Source organism: Taudactylus pleione, unplaced genomic scaffold (genome assembly GCF_031769625.1).
Source record: "Taudactylus pleione unplaced genomic scaffold, aTauple2 ptg000244l, whole genome shotgun sequence".
Classification (NCBI taxonomy): Eukaryota; Metazoa; Chordata; class Amphibia; order Anura; family Myobatrachidae; genus Taudactylus; species Taudactylus pleione.
In genome coordinates this window covers 7,522,008-7,536,907 of record NW_028284646.1, presented here as the reverse complement: position 1 = coordinate 7,536,907, position 14,900 = coordinate 7,522,008, and the positions used below count along the sequence as shown (strand labels likewise).

The window sequence follows — 14,900 nt, the reverse complement described above, 5'->3', positions numbered from 1 at the left end:
CATATTTCAGGGCACAAACATAGAAAATTAGCATTTGGGAGTAATCTAAATCTCCAACTGTCCATTTTTTCTGACACTCTCAGTTAGGGATGCAATCGGGAAACCGGCTGACGTGATCCTGACAGCCAGCTTCCCGACTGCTTTATCCCGGCATGGGTTAAATGACAGGCGAGTGCACTTCTTTCTGGACACTATATTAATCCCTAGGCAATAGGGCATTGATGTGGCACCCCAGCTAACTATGAATATGATGGAGTGAGTGTGTACACTAGTGACTATTTATATAAATATATAGCTCTGAAACATCGGCAATAAAAGCCAATACATCAGCCATTGTACATCATTACTTTGGAGTGCCACAGTTTTCTCTGTTCGTGTGCATAATTGCTACTGAGGGCACCCAGCCATTACCCCTCTAAGGGAGTGCCGGTCTACACCCACAACTCTATTACTGGATTCTTAGGATTCCTCCCGAGACAAGGCACCTCAACATATCTTTGCCTAGCTGTATCACAAACAAGACATTGGTCTGGTCCACACAGTGGGATCACCTTTACCATGGATCACCACCACCCACCCTCAGGCACCTCCGGAGATCCAGCAGGGTGTAATGGTATTTGCCTCACTAAAGGAGCAACACATAGCTATACTGAGGATTAAATTCAAAGCATCCTTTTTAAAGATCAATGGCTGGAAATGGAAAAAACCTATGGATTAAAAGAGTTGTTTCATCAGTTACTGAAATTGAAAAAACAGGAGATTTGACTTTTTGTTACACGGAATCTCACTGTCCAAATATTATAGAGACCAGATAATTCCCAGAGGTTTCAGGGTGCGTAACATCCCTACCATCGCTCGTTACAGCCCAGATTTCTGTCGTAAGTGGATCGGCATATTAAATAAATGCAGTATGGATTTGATGGTTTTAGTAAGCTAAGAATTGAAAACAATGTGGGAGAAATCAACATATTTGAATCAGCCCATAAAGTGTTTCTGGAACAAGACAACAGCCACAATTGGTATCATAAACTGCAGACCCAGTGTGAAGTCTATAGAAGAGATCTGATTAATTTAAAAAAAGTAAACAGCTTACGGTGTCCAACAATTACGAGGAGAACCATGTATATCGTTGGTTAATGGGCGCTGAACAACGAACGGGCTCATTTGGTCCAACAAGATAAAATGCAAGTTGGAAACGACGCCGTGAGAATAAAACAAAATACACCAATACGTCTAACTGTGACAGCAACTTCATAATCAGAGACTCAGATGAAGTGCCAGAGCCACAAGCAGTTCCTTTAGGGGCAGCAGATATACAACCGGCGATGCGGTGGCAAGAGGATGCCCACCCGCTGGGTGCACCAGAACCAGAGGCAAAAGAGGTCAATCCTGGAAAAACAGAAAGCCTGATCTTCATCCTCTCATCTTGCATGTTAACTCCTGATGAACCGCTGTACTCAACAAGGGGCTTACATTCATACCCACCAATTACCATAACGAACTCATGTGGGAAATTTATAATCACTGGTGATCCAGGAAGTTACACCTTCAAGAATTTTTTCAAGACACCGTAAACCACTCTCCTCCATGCCCATTGACTCCTTTGTGGCAAACATGCATCATTCCAGCTTTGGTCCTCCATCAACGAACACCTCCATCAAAACCTTCACGCACCTGGTGGACGAGGCAGTCATCATATATACAAGTACCCCATACAAACAGCATACTAACTTGTCCACAGGAGAAGACAAATATTACAATCTATGTTTCGTACTTAATTGTCTATCAACATACGTGGTGTATGTCATCATATGCCCTTGTGGACACTACTACATGGGCAAAACCATCCGCACAGTACGGGAAAGAATGGCTCTGCATAGGTCAGCGATTAAACTGGCCCATACTTGCAAGACTTCAGAACAACCGGTGGCCTGGCACTTTCTGGAACAAGGACACCCAGTAGAGTCTTTGAGGCACATGGCAAACTGCTTAAACTGGAGACTAGATGGATTTACCAGTTTAATTCCATCCACCCCTGTGGCCTGAATGAAAAAATTAATTGGAATACCATCATGCATTAATTTCCCCATGCGACCACATATTTTGCCACCAACAGTAGCCCTCTCTCCATAACCAATAGCTAATCTTCCCTGTCTTGAGGATGTTTTCAACAATGAGTCCAGACAGGATTAATCTCTCCCACTTCCACATTTGTATAATGACCCATAACCGCGTTCCTTTATAGTCAGATTGTAGTCATTTTCTTTTACAGCTGGCAGATGGCTCACTGACCCACGTGTGACCACTATAGGTAGTTGTTTACATTTTGTTGCACACTATGGAGCTCATTCAGAGCCACTCGCAAGTGCCCAGCGCTCGCAAGCGGCTTGATGGTGCCCCACTGCGCATGTGACGCGTCCGGCATGCGCGAGCCCCATCCAGCGACTGCAGCTCAGTCGCTGCAGGGCTTGCTACAAGACAGGGCGGCTGTTGATGGTGAGTGATAGCTCACCCCGTATGGTAAGCGGCGAGGGGGGATGGCTGCACAAATGCAGGCATTCCCTTAGGAATGCCTAACATTTTTGAAAGGCCCTACTGACATCACTAGAGATGTCAGTAGTGGACTTCCTCCTCTATTAGAGCAGGGAGTCCACTCGGCCTTGTAGTAGCCTAGACCCTACCACAGGTTCTTGTCGCAAGGCCGATGGTCGCGATTATTGCGACGGCCTCCTGCCTGCTCGCACAAGCTGTGGTAGGTCTTGCATAGCTTTGCGAGCGGCCCACGAAAAAAAAAAAAACATGCCCACAGACCCTGCGAGCTGCCTGCAGCAGCGAGCGGGTCTGAATCAGGGCTTATGTCCATGGGCATCTCCGATATATATAGCATCCCTTCCACAGTTATGCCATCCCTGCCCTTTGAACATAGTCAACCCCAGTTCACACAGGACCAACTTCCCTGTCCTCTGTTAGTGCCACTTTCAAGTCCCCTGTTATGATCTTTGTTTTAGTGCTGTCATACAGACTACCCACCTGTTCTGGTCCGTTTCTTTTATATAGCCATGCAGCTTCTTTTTGTTGTTTATTGTTATCACTCAGTATAGAAAGTCAAGATCGCCAGTATTCACACTATTATTGTAGTTAACATTGCATATATCATGTTTCCCGCTGACCTGCTTAGCAGATTGGGAGACAAGGTCATTGCCGGGCGGGTTGCTAGGCAACCAGGATGCCGGCAGGTGACGTCAGCGTGATGGCAACACGCAGCCCGGCGCTGCCCTGATCTGCTGCAGCTTAGTGACCCAGACGGCTTATTTAAGGTAAGATGTGTTTGTACATGTGTTTGTCGATATTGTTGTTTGTGAGTGTATGTGGCAGCCTTGAAAAAAAAGCTGATATAGCTCTGAAACGTCGGCAATAAAAGCCAATACATCAGCCATTGTTCATCATTACTTTGGAGTGCTGCAGTTTTTCTCCGTTTGTGTGCATAATTGCTACTGACGGTACCCAGCTATTACCCCTTCTCCAAGGGAGTGTCGGTCTACACCCACGACTCTCTCTCTCTGTCTCTCTCTCTCTCTCTCTATATATATATATATATATAGTATATACGAGGTCTGTCTAAAAAGTTTGGTGAACGGTCAGATATATCTGTATGCAATGCTTGCAACAAGGTCGCTCATGCATGCTGACATGCACATGTCTGGACCTGCCCCCCAGTCGTGGTTTGCCCAAGGCCGCCACCACACTGCCATTGCATTAATTTCAGCGAGTAGTGTGCATCGAACAGCAATGGAGCAACATTAAATTCTGCTTCAAATTGGGTTAATCGGCGATGGAGTAGCACAAAATGTTGGTGAAAGTGTACAGGCAGGATGCTGTGAGTAGAAAATATGTTTGTATGATTGGTTTGTACGCTTTCACAGTGGCAAGGAATCGGTGGAAGACGAGCTCCATTGCTGTTCGGGGCACACTGCTTGGGACACTCTGTTGAAATGACTGCAACGGCAGTGCGGTGGCAGCCTCGGGCAAACCCTGACTGGGGGCAGGTCCAGACACGACCATGCATGTCAGAAAGATCGACCTTGTTGCAAGTGTTGCATGCAGATATATCAGACATATTCACCGAACTTTTTAGACAGATCTCATATATATATATATATATATATATATATATATTAGTAAGACAATAATTACATAAAAATTTGATTACTTTGAAATAGCTGTCTAAATCAATGAAGTTTTTATGTAGATGCCAACATCTTATGTTGATGGCAACCATTTCATCTTGGATGAGAATGTCGATATAAATAGATAGCAGTTCAGAAGTCAGCAAATCAGCATTTGAAAGAACTATGTACAAAAGGAAACAGAAATGAAATACTTTATTCTTAAAGCCAAGACAGAAAGTCAGTGAGTTATTTGTTACAGGAAAAACTGTTGTTGCTTATCCTCCTCATGCAATGCTGACACACAACAACATTATGCCTATATAACGAAATGAAACTTATGATCCATTATCAGGTTTATTCAGATGCTGAATCCGCAAAATGAATCTACAGTACACCAGATGATGTTTATTTGATATTTCTGTAATGTATCTAAGGGGCATCCGAGCATATTTGAAATACAATCTGGATTCCTTTATATTTTGTATATCATAACACTGCATTGTAATATCTTTAAATTGCACACAAAACTCTCCAATGAATTAGATAATTAATATATCTGGTCTTGCCACAATAGACATAAGGGGTCATTTACTTTATGTATGTTACTATTATTATTATTATTATTATTATTATTATTATTATTATTATTATTATTATTATCATCATCTGTATAAAATATGTAGGAAAAATAGGCAATATACATAAGGGGTCATTTACTTTATGTATGTTATTATTATTATTATTATTATTATTATTATTATTATTATTATTATTATTATTATCATCTGTATAAAATATATAGGAAAAATAGGAATGCTCTGCACTGCATTGACACGTAGACCCCATAGTATTGTGATATTCAATATTTGCAGGGATGTATCAACATTGAGGTGCTGGGACCGAGTTTGTGGTTTAGTTAATTTTATACAATGGAAATACAAAACAAGTGAAGTATCCAAATGGAAAAAAATTAGTGTTTAATCATTAGCAGTGGTGCATCCAGAGATGGGGCTGCAGTACAGTCCAATATTTAAATAAGGGGAGCTACACCAACTGCCACCCCAACTTCTGCTAAACATCACTGGCAGTTGGTGTGGCTCCCCTATTTGAATATTGGGTTTGCTATGAGCATTGATGAGTCAGTCAGTCAGGACATTGCACAGGGGGAGGAAACATTTAACCTTTTCAGTTTTCACCCTTTTAGGAGTCAAGTTTAAAAAAATCCCTGCTTAGTGGGTACCTACGGTATGGAAGGCATATACTCCCTGATCTTCATGTTTCTAGTCCAGGGGTTTGGGATGGGCATTATTGAGTCAGTAAGTCAGTAAATCAGTCAGTCAGGACATTTGTTTTTAAATATATAGATATATAAAAAAAGTCTAACTTTCTCCTGCTCTACTGTGCCCCAGTGACCCCTATGATAAATAGGTGAGCTGCAAGCAGCTCATGACAGATGTCAGCTCAGCTGTGCCTGTGATATGTGAGGCATAGCTGAGAAGGTGAATGGAGGAGGGATGTCCAAATATCCCTCTCTCCCAACTGAAGAACGGATGGAAGCCTCAATAATGCCCTCTGAAGATGGCGTTAATTTTGTGAGATATTTCTTTTTCAATTTGCCTATAGTAAATCTGAACAGATCAAATTACCTATTACAAATATGGGAAATGCAATCTGCATTTGAATACAATGTGAATTTAAGAGCACATAGGAGTTTTTTAATAGAACTCCTCCAAAAGTCCTTTGATACCTTTAGGTGATACTAAAATAAAGTGAACAGGGAATGAAAACACCAGTTTTCACATTATTTTAGTAGTAAAAAGATTGATAAATAGGCCCCTTAATATCTTTAGAAACTCATGTATTTTCTGCATTTGATTTTTGAGTAGACGCGTATTCTGTGATAAAAAGCATATTTACATCTGAATGTTGAATCTAATATATCATGTAGATTTGTCCAACTCAAAAACTACAATATTTCAGTATCAGGCATATAAACAAACTTACTTAGATCCCACAGTAGCGTACAGATATACAAAACTTATTCATATACAATACAATGTATGAAGCGTCTTCACAGTGTTATTAGTAAATCCAATCAATTTTTTCATATAAAGTGTAATCAAATATTAACATCTGTTGTTTACTGTTTTATGGGACTGATTCAATTCCAGTGATGTTCGTCTGCGATGTGCAGCTGCACATATCACCTGAATATTGGTAGAGCAACTTTGCTCTTTTGTCTACACAACCTACTGTATGGTTATGCAAGGCAAAATGAAAGATGTTGTTGTTGCAATGTGCTGCTGTTTTATGAGCATTCTGATAGCACAACCTTCAAATTTCTCCAAATGTCTTTCCTCCATTAGTAAATATGGAAATGGCAAGCACTTAGAAAATATGGCCTTGATTTGGTTTTGCTTTAGCTGTAATGCTAATAAATGCAGTATTAACAGCTGGAGGGGTCAGGAAACAAACAGCAGCAAGATATTGCTACTGGTATCAACATCATCATGTATCTTTACAACTGGCCTACAGCAACAGGAAAGGATGATTTTTCTAAGATGCATATCTACGGATGTGTTCAAGTCTCATTATGTTGCATCCCCAGAGAGTTAAACATTAGTATACTTTTACTTGTTCACCCTCCTTCCACCTCTCCAGGTAGAAGGGGCCCCAAGGCTAAGATGTAGACCCATTCTGACATGAAAGTTCTGCATGGCAATATGTATTTGTATTCCACAAAAATAGGTATATCAGGTATATCCAACTTCTAAAAGACGTCTATAACGACTAACAGCTGATTTGGTGGTGACCTAAATCCATTTGCACTATCCAATTTGTGTATAATTATAATATGTATAATTAACAATTATAATGTGTACATGCGTATCACAGGCATTCACATGTACTGTAAGTTTAGTGCAGTAGGAGCATATATACAAAGTAAACCATGTCCTTTAGGGGATGTATCCAATTTTTACCTACACATACAGTATGTTAAGAATAGATATGTTTTTTTTAGCAAGTCGATGATGACAACTTCATTTTTGTGCAGATGTGTCTAAGCTTAAAGTTGAACATATCCTAGGATACATGTAACTTAAAATCAAGTCCTATAAAAGTAAGTCTATGGACATATATTTACTCACAATTTTACCTTTAGCTCTAAACCTGGAACTGAATGTATAATCAGTGTTAATACAGGCAGTACATTGATAATGCAGAGTAAAAGTATCAGGGGACTTGTAATACTATAATTTATTTGTTCCTTAAAGGACATTAATAAGATGAAGAAGGGCACATTTTGCAAGGTTTCTCTAGGGTAGACCACTGACTGGTGAAGAATACTTTCGCCTAATATTGTAAGCCCATACAAGACTCAGGTAAAAGACGGCACTGAAGTTGACAACTGTAAACGGATAAGCAAGGACCATAATACAATGTGACCAACCTGCCAAAGGGATATAATTAGCTATCCATTGCTTTATCATATGCACAATTGTGCTGAACTCTTTTTGTGCCTCTTATGCTGGGTGTCCACTACGTGTCATTACTGAACAATTGTAAGATTACAAAATTGTAATCGTGCAATTGCTCAGTAATCGTCAGCAAATCGGGCAGTTAAAAGTCAAAACGACCAGCGATGTCTGTACATTTCTCCATTGAAAATCCAACCATGCAGTGTAGCACTTTGAGGAGGTGGGAACTTGTTCATATAAAGACCACTGAAATCAACCTTTCAGCCAAGAAAAAAAGTGTTTGTGCTCACAAAACTGGCATCTTCATGCATAATGACATCGTAGTGGTGAATTGTGGTGGTAATAAGGTTCACACACGTGGAGAAAGAGAAAAAGGGATATTGTGCTGTGATTAAGTTGCTTTATGAAAATAACACCCAAGTGTAAAGTGACTGTAAAATACATAGGCTGAAGAAAAAGGGAAAAACACACAACTGAAAGAGGCAGCAATCTGTATAAAGATAATTGCGCACAGTCCAATAGCCAATCCCTAAGAATAGAATACTATTTGATTTTTAACTAAGCATTTCATTACTGTTTGACAGTAATTAACTGCAATATAGAGAAATAATTCACATACATCTTACAAACAGTTAAAATCATTAAAACAAATCCTCAAACTATGGCTTCAAAGCAATTCAATGTCATGTTTGTGTAAACCAGAAACAGACCCTGGATATATTAATTAGTTGTTCCCAAGATACTATCATAATATAAGGCCTTTAATCAATATAAATGTTCAAATCCCCCGCTAAACCTTCCTTTAATAGTGAGAACTAAATTAAACTGTCAAGGCCATGTAATTGTCTTTCCTTTCAGTAAAACTCTGATCACTGAAGCTTCAGAAAATAACAATGATAAATATCTCCTTTAAAGGCATTTCAGCTTTTACAGTATTGCAAGTTCAATACGAACACAGGAGTTAGTGAGTCTGATCGATCACCTGATAAAATAATTAGGAATGGTAATAAGCTGTCTGTTGCTGGGAGAAATATTTTGTCACAACTTATTTTGTCTAAGAAAGAAGATCTAACCAGTTTCACTAATACATAATGTTGTTGTTAGACCAAGACTGCCATCAGAAAATGTGGGGTGCAGGACTGACAAAATAGGCAGGGCCCCCCAACACCCCATGTGTTTCTGCAACTCCAGCCCTGCAGTGCCTCTCCAGCTCCAGCCATCCCCCTTCTGTCTCTCCAGCCAGCCCCTCTTCTGTCTCCCCAGCCAGCACCCCTTCTGTCCCCAGCCCCAGCCTGTGTCTCCAGCCAGCCCCAGCCTATGTGTCTTCAGCCAGCCCCATCCTGTTTGTCTCCAGCCAGCACCAGCCTATGTGTCTCCAGCCAGCCCCAGCCAGCCCCATCCTGTGTGTCTCCAGCCACCACCAGCCTATGTGTCTCCAGCCATCCCCAGCCAGCCCCAGGCTGTGTATCTCCAGCCAGCCCCAGCCTGTGTGTCTCCAGCCAGCACCAGCCTGTGTCTCCAGCCAGCACCAGGCTGTGTGTCTCCACCCAGCCCCAGCCTGTGTGTCTCCAGCCAGTGCCAGCCTATGTGTCTCCAGCCAGCCCCAACCTGTGTGACTCCAGCCAGCCCCAGCATCACTCACTTACCTTATTCTGCCTACCAGCTGGCACCTGGTCCTCTTCATCTCACGGTTCCTTTCAGCGGTGCAGCGTGACATAATAATGTCATGGGAGCCACATTAAAAAAAAATGTGATTGCACTGTACATGACCATGTCACATGACCAGTAGAATTGGCCGACACAGGGGATCCAGGGGCTGTGGGCCTGGTTTAGTCACTGAGGAGAGCTCAGGGAGCTGTTCTGAGCTCCTGGTAGAAGTAGGGGCAGCCCCCTATTCTGTCCATGCCCTGGACTCCAGTCCCAGCAGACCTCCCCTGATGGTGGCCCTGTGTTGAATTATTGTGGTGTTAGACCATGAAAACAGTGGGATAAATTAAAAAACAAGTTATAATATGTACACCAATAACACTGATATCCAGCTCACAAGAACCATAATATTTTGCACACCCACAATATGGTAGACCAGATATATTCTAACCACATGGAGAGTATTAGAAATGGTCATACCAAAGTGCCACACCTTTGGAGGTTTATATATATATATATATATATATATATGTAGCAGCTGTGATGGCACTACCAATCTCCGTTGTGATTACAGCGCCGGTGCCCTCCAAGTGACTGCTGGATGCAGAAACAAATATACCAATGTAGCTGGTGGCACTCATGGCGACTCCTTAATGATGTGAAACAACTCTCGGTTGTAGATCAACGTTTCATGAATTTTAATTAATTTCATCAGGACTTAACGCTGATTAAATGAATTAAAATCATGAAACATTGATCTACAACCGAGAGTTGTTTCACATCATTAAGGAGTCGCCGTGAGTGCCACCAGCTACATTGGTATATATATATATATATATATTATACAAACGGGATGTAGTTATGCACCGCCAGTCTCAATAACAACACCCAAATCCCAACAAGGGACTTAATATAGGTGTCGAAATACCGACGCCTATCTTAATCCCAATGCCAGAATGTCGAAATACGCTGGACCAAACGAGGTAAGCCCGGGATGCCCTTAGCATTAGCTGCAGGGGGGATGGTTAGGTTTAGGGAGTGTAGCGGGGTTAGGGTTAGGTTTTGGGGAGAGGTTAGGATTAAGCACCCCCAGAGGGGGGGTCAGGGTTAGGCACCCTTGGGGGGAGGTAAGGGTTAGGAACTCCCCCGGGAGGGTTAGGTTTAGGTGCAGTAAGGAGGGATTAGGGTTAGGCACCCCCAGGAGAGATTAGGGTTAGGCACTAGGGGGGGAGGTTAGGGTTAGGCACTACTAAGGGAGGGTTAGGGGGGAGAGGGATAGGGATAGGGTACTTACCTACCCTGTTGGGATGTTATCCCTCTCCCTTCGGGCTGCTGGCATTGGGATATGAACTGGTGGGTATTCAGCAGCCGGGACTTCATACCCATTCCGTACACACAGGTGTGAAGTGGACTGAGCAGATACTTGCATGAAGGGTTTAGACAAGAAATATCAAAAGGGCCGGTATGGGTGGAGACATACTTCAGAGAGCCCTCACATGGGGAGGTAACTTAAGTGTCTCTCTACACAGTGTAAGCAGTGTGTGTGTAGTGATGCTTATAATATGCCTATAGGCTTCTAGCTATGTGTACAGTAATACAGAATAATAGCTACCATCTATTTTCTGAAGTTGCAGAACACATTTTCTCTGGGCACTGTTAATGCACACATTTGTTTGACATACAGATGTGTCCTTATACATCTAGCAACAGTATGCCATATGACACAAGATGCCTGACGTGACTGAGCCGCACTGAACGGTGTAGCGTACCTTATTATTCTTTACATTTTCCATCTTATTTGCTTTAGATGTGCAGCGAAATACCAATTACAGTTTATTGTAGCAGTGATGCACATACAAAGTCATAGATGAAGCACAACAGAACTTGACATGAGAAAAAGCTGCAGCAATGGCAGCATCTCACTTTGTATACAAATTCAGACTCATTTGCACACAGATGTAAAAATGTCACACACAAGTTGATCAGTGTAATCTAGAGAAGTAGTTCTGTCACTCCCAGTTGTTTTATGTGAATAAGAAGCATATTTTCAGGAGGAAAGATGCTTGGCACGATTGAGTTGTCCAAGACCTGCCATGCTGAGATGGGCTTTTTGGTGCAACTGAAGCCAAAGTGTATGAGGACACATCTGTACTCTCATTCCACACATTTTCTTAGAACACATGTAAATTACCCAAGCATGTGCAGAACTAACCAGAGTATAAATGATATGATCAATGACCAATCTGGCCATATAAGTAGGATGCCACAAATTACGTATCTGTCTGTTTGGAACTGACTTGTTAGTGGCTCAGTTAGGGCAGTGGGCTATTTACTGCATTCCAGAGTTGATGGTTCACCACCTCCAAAAATGTTGCCATTTGTCTTGGTGATTGAGTTACATTTCTTGATACTGTATGTCAAATAATTTTAATTAAGGAAACATCTTTTACAGTGTTAATCTGCATGGACAAACATGGACAAAAGTCCAGGAATGATGATGCTTGTCCATGCAAGATGACGTTTTGCCTCTTTCTGAGTCCTGTTTTTTGGAGGGAAAAATGCGAACTCGGCGTGCAAACTCGAACCTATCCGAGCCTGCACATCCCTAGTTTACAGAAATTTTGCCTCACTTTTCTGGTCTTTTAGAAGCTGTGATGAAGATGATACAGTGATACAATGACACAAACAGTCATGTTACCTGCAAAGTGTTCCTGCTTTTCATAGAGCTATCGGAGGAAATGTTGCATCTTACCTGAATTCCCTTACAATTGCCAAGCACTGCACGTTCACCTCTAGCTCATCTCTTTAACCTGTCTCTCCACATATACATGTGCTCATGTCACTAATAATAAAATACACCATCTCTTGACCTAGTCTCTCTCAACTACAGCCCTAATTCTCTCATTAACATTGCTTCCTAACTGCTTGAGCAACTTGTAGAACACCATTTTTGAGTCTCTATGGTCCAGATTCTGCCCCTAAAATCATTAGCACCCACAAAAGACATCAATTAGCTACTAATACCTCTTGTGCTGCACATCCTTCACTCCATTGGCTTTTGTGACACAGTTCATTCTTGGTTCACTTCCTGTCTATCAAAATGCTCCTTTAGTGACTTCATCACTGGCAAATCCTCCCCTCCACACCCACTAGTTTCTTTACTTTGCAAATGTTAGAATCCAGGAAAATAATATAAAATATACCAAATGACAAATAAAAAAAAATATTTTAAGATTCTTTAGATCATATACTTAGTATATGTACCTGTAAAGGTAGAATCTGCTAAGCAACTATAATACAGATTCTGATGATGGGGCAGGCAGATCACAGTCAGAGTTTTTGATGCTTCCACCGCCCAGTAGAGGGTTTTGTGGCATCCAAAAGATTTTAAAACTACTAACTCAAAGTTACATTTTCAGAAATGTTCACAACATTACAGTCATGCAATTAACAAAACTAAAACTTTAGCTAGATTGTACTACACTAAGTATGTATCAATGCCCTGATTCAGGAGTGGTCACCCATTTGTAGTCTTTTGTTTGAGGCCTATTATGTAATAATATGCACTGTGCCCTGGATATTATAATCCAGAGCAAACCCTGTGCAGGTTTAAAAAAAGTTATGGTGTGGTACAACTGGGTGCTTCTACTGAGTATGAGCAAGCCCTCTATGACCTGAGTTTCCCTAGTGAAACTCTATTGTGAGGATATACAAGTTTGGGGATGTCAAAGAGATGGCACTACTTAGTGTTCCCCACTCGAAGAAGATATAAGCAAATTTGGTATTAAAAAATAATGCAAATGAATGCAATATTTTAAAGTATTGACATATATATTTATTAGATGAATCGAGTGTAAAATATTAAAACAATTCACTTATAAAATGTCCAAACATGTAAAAGGCTGAAAACCTTCCAATTGGGAGTTGACATAGGCTAAAAGGCAATAGCAACATAATGTACTTCCCTTCTGAGGGGATATTATAAAACAAAGTAAAACAAATACACGAGAAATGGCCAATAATAAATGATAAAACTGTTCAATGGCACATATGTCTTGTAAAAAATAAAAAATCTGAAGATGAATGGTAGTCTACACCTGTGCCTATTTGAAGAATGAATAATTCACCATCATTGGATACCCCCCACTGGGTTAAAGTCCTGGAGCCAATGTAGGATATACCCGGGTACTCTACATTTTCATACCTACGGCTCCATATCAGCCAGATTGGTAGGATACCATTCATCTTCAAATTTTTTTATCTTTTACAAGACATATGTGCCATTGAACAATTTTATAATTTATTATTGGCCATTTCTTGGGTATCTGTTTTACTTTGTTTTATAATATCCCATCAGAAGGGAAGTACATTTTGTTGTTGCTATTGCCTTTTAGCCTATATCACCTACCAAATGGAAGGTTTTCAGCCTTTTACATGTTTGGACATTTTATAAGTGAATTGTTTTCATCTTTTACATTTGATTCATCTAATAAAAATATATGTCAATACTTTAAAATATTGCATTCATTTGCATTATTTTTTAATACCTAACTTGCTTATATCTTCTTCTTGTGGGGACCACTGAGTAGTGCCGTCTCTTTGACATCCCCAAACCTGTGTAGGTTTAGCCTAACCTAGAATACACTATACACTGAAGCTTTTTTATTCACATCATGTGAGTATTTTCCATCTTGTAAGTGACAAATGTAGTTCACTGCTATGAATATACTATCAGGATTCACGTCTAAAGCAATGAAAGAAATAATAATGAAGCAATAATGAATTTACTTACAGTATAGATAAAAAGCATTACACATACAGTATGAACCTGTTTATAAAATGTTAAAGCAAATTTTACTGTGCATTATTTGCAGTAGCACTTGCTTCCATTGTTATTGTCACTCCTACTAAAGTAACAATTTAAATAAAGCACTTGTGCTTTTTGAATAGGGAGCAGTCTTCCTTTACATTTGACTAGCTTTATAGAAACTCATCAAATGAATCCTGAATATATGACAAGCAATTTGATTATTGAAAAACAGAACATTCTGTAACACTTACGCTGACAAACAGGTGGTTTGCCTACATTACTCCATGATCCATCTTCTTGACATACTGCTGTTGATTGTTGAGTAGATTGTAATCTGTAGCCTTCATTACATTCATATATCACTTTGCTTCCTAAAGTAAACTCATTTCCAGAAACAGAACCATTTCCAGGTGGCTGGGCAACTCCACAGGATATAGCTGAAAACACAAATAAATGTGGCGTGTTTTTTGCATTATGTTTTATGAAAAAATATACATTCATCTAAATATTATTAAATGCCTAGTACTTGGAGACTGCATATTGCTTGCCAGTGAAAACCATCAACACAAAGAGATTTTCCATTCATATGTAATTAAATTTAAAGGTCATTTTTCCTATATTTCACTCAGTAATATTTTAGTATGTTGGCTACTTATATATGTAAATACACTAGTTTTCTATTCTCATTTTACAAAATAATAAACTACTGTAATATAAAGTGGCATATTATGTAAATGTCTTCTTATTTTTAAATTGAGTTCATGGAATCCTTTTAACCCATTCAGTGCCAAGAAT

At 40.2% G+C, this 14,900-nt stretch overlaps 1 protein-coding gene across 1 annotated transcript in view; it reads right to left on the bottom strand.

Moving 5' to 3' along the window:
* CSMD1 (CUB and Sushi multiple domains 1) overlaps positions 1–14,900 on the bottom strand; it is a 1,974,400-nt gene that overhangs the window by 186,881 nt on the left and 1,772,619 nt on the right. Inside the window, exon 50 of the mRNA XM_088479751.1 lies at positions 14,357–14,542. Within this exon, the coding sequence (XP_088335877.1) occupies positions 14,357–14,542 (186 nt within the window). The remainder of the gene's footprint in view (positions 1–14,356; positions 14,543–14,900) is intronic.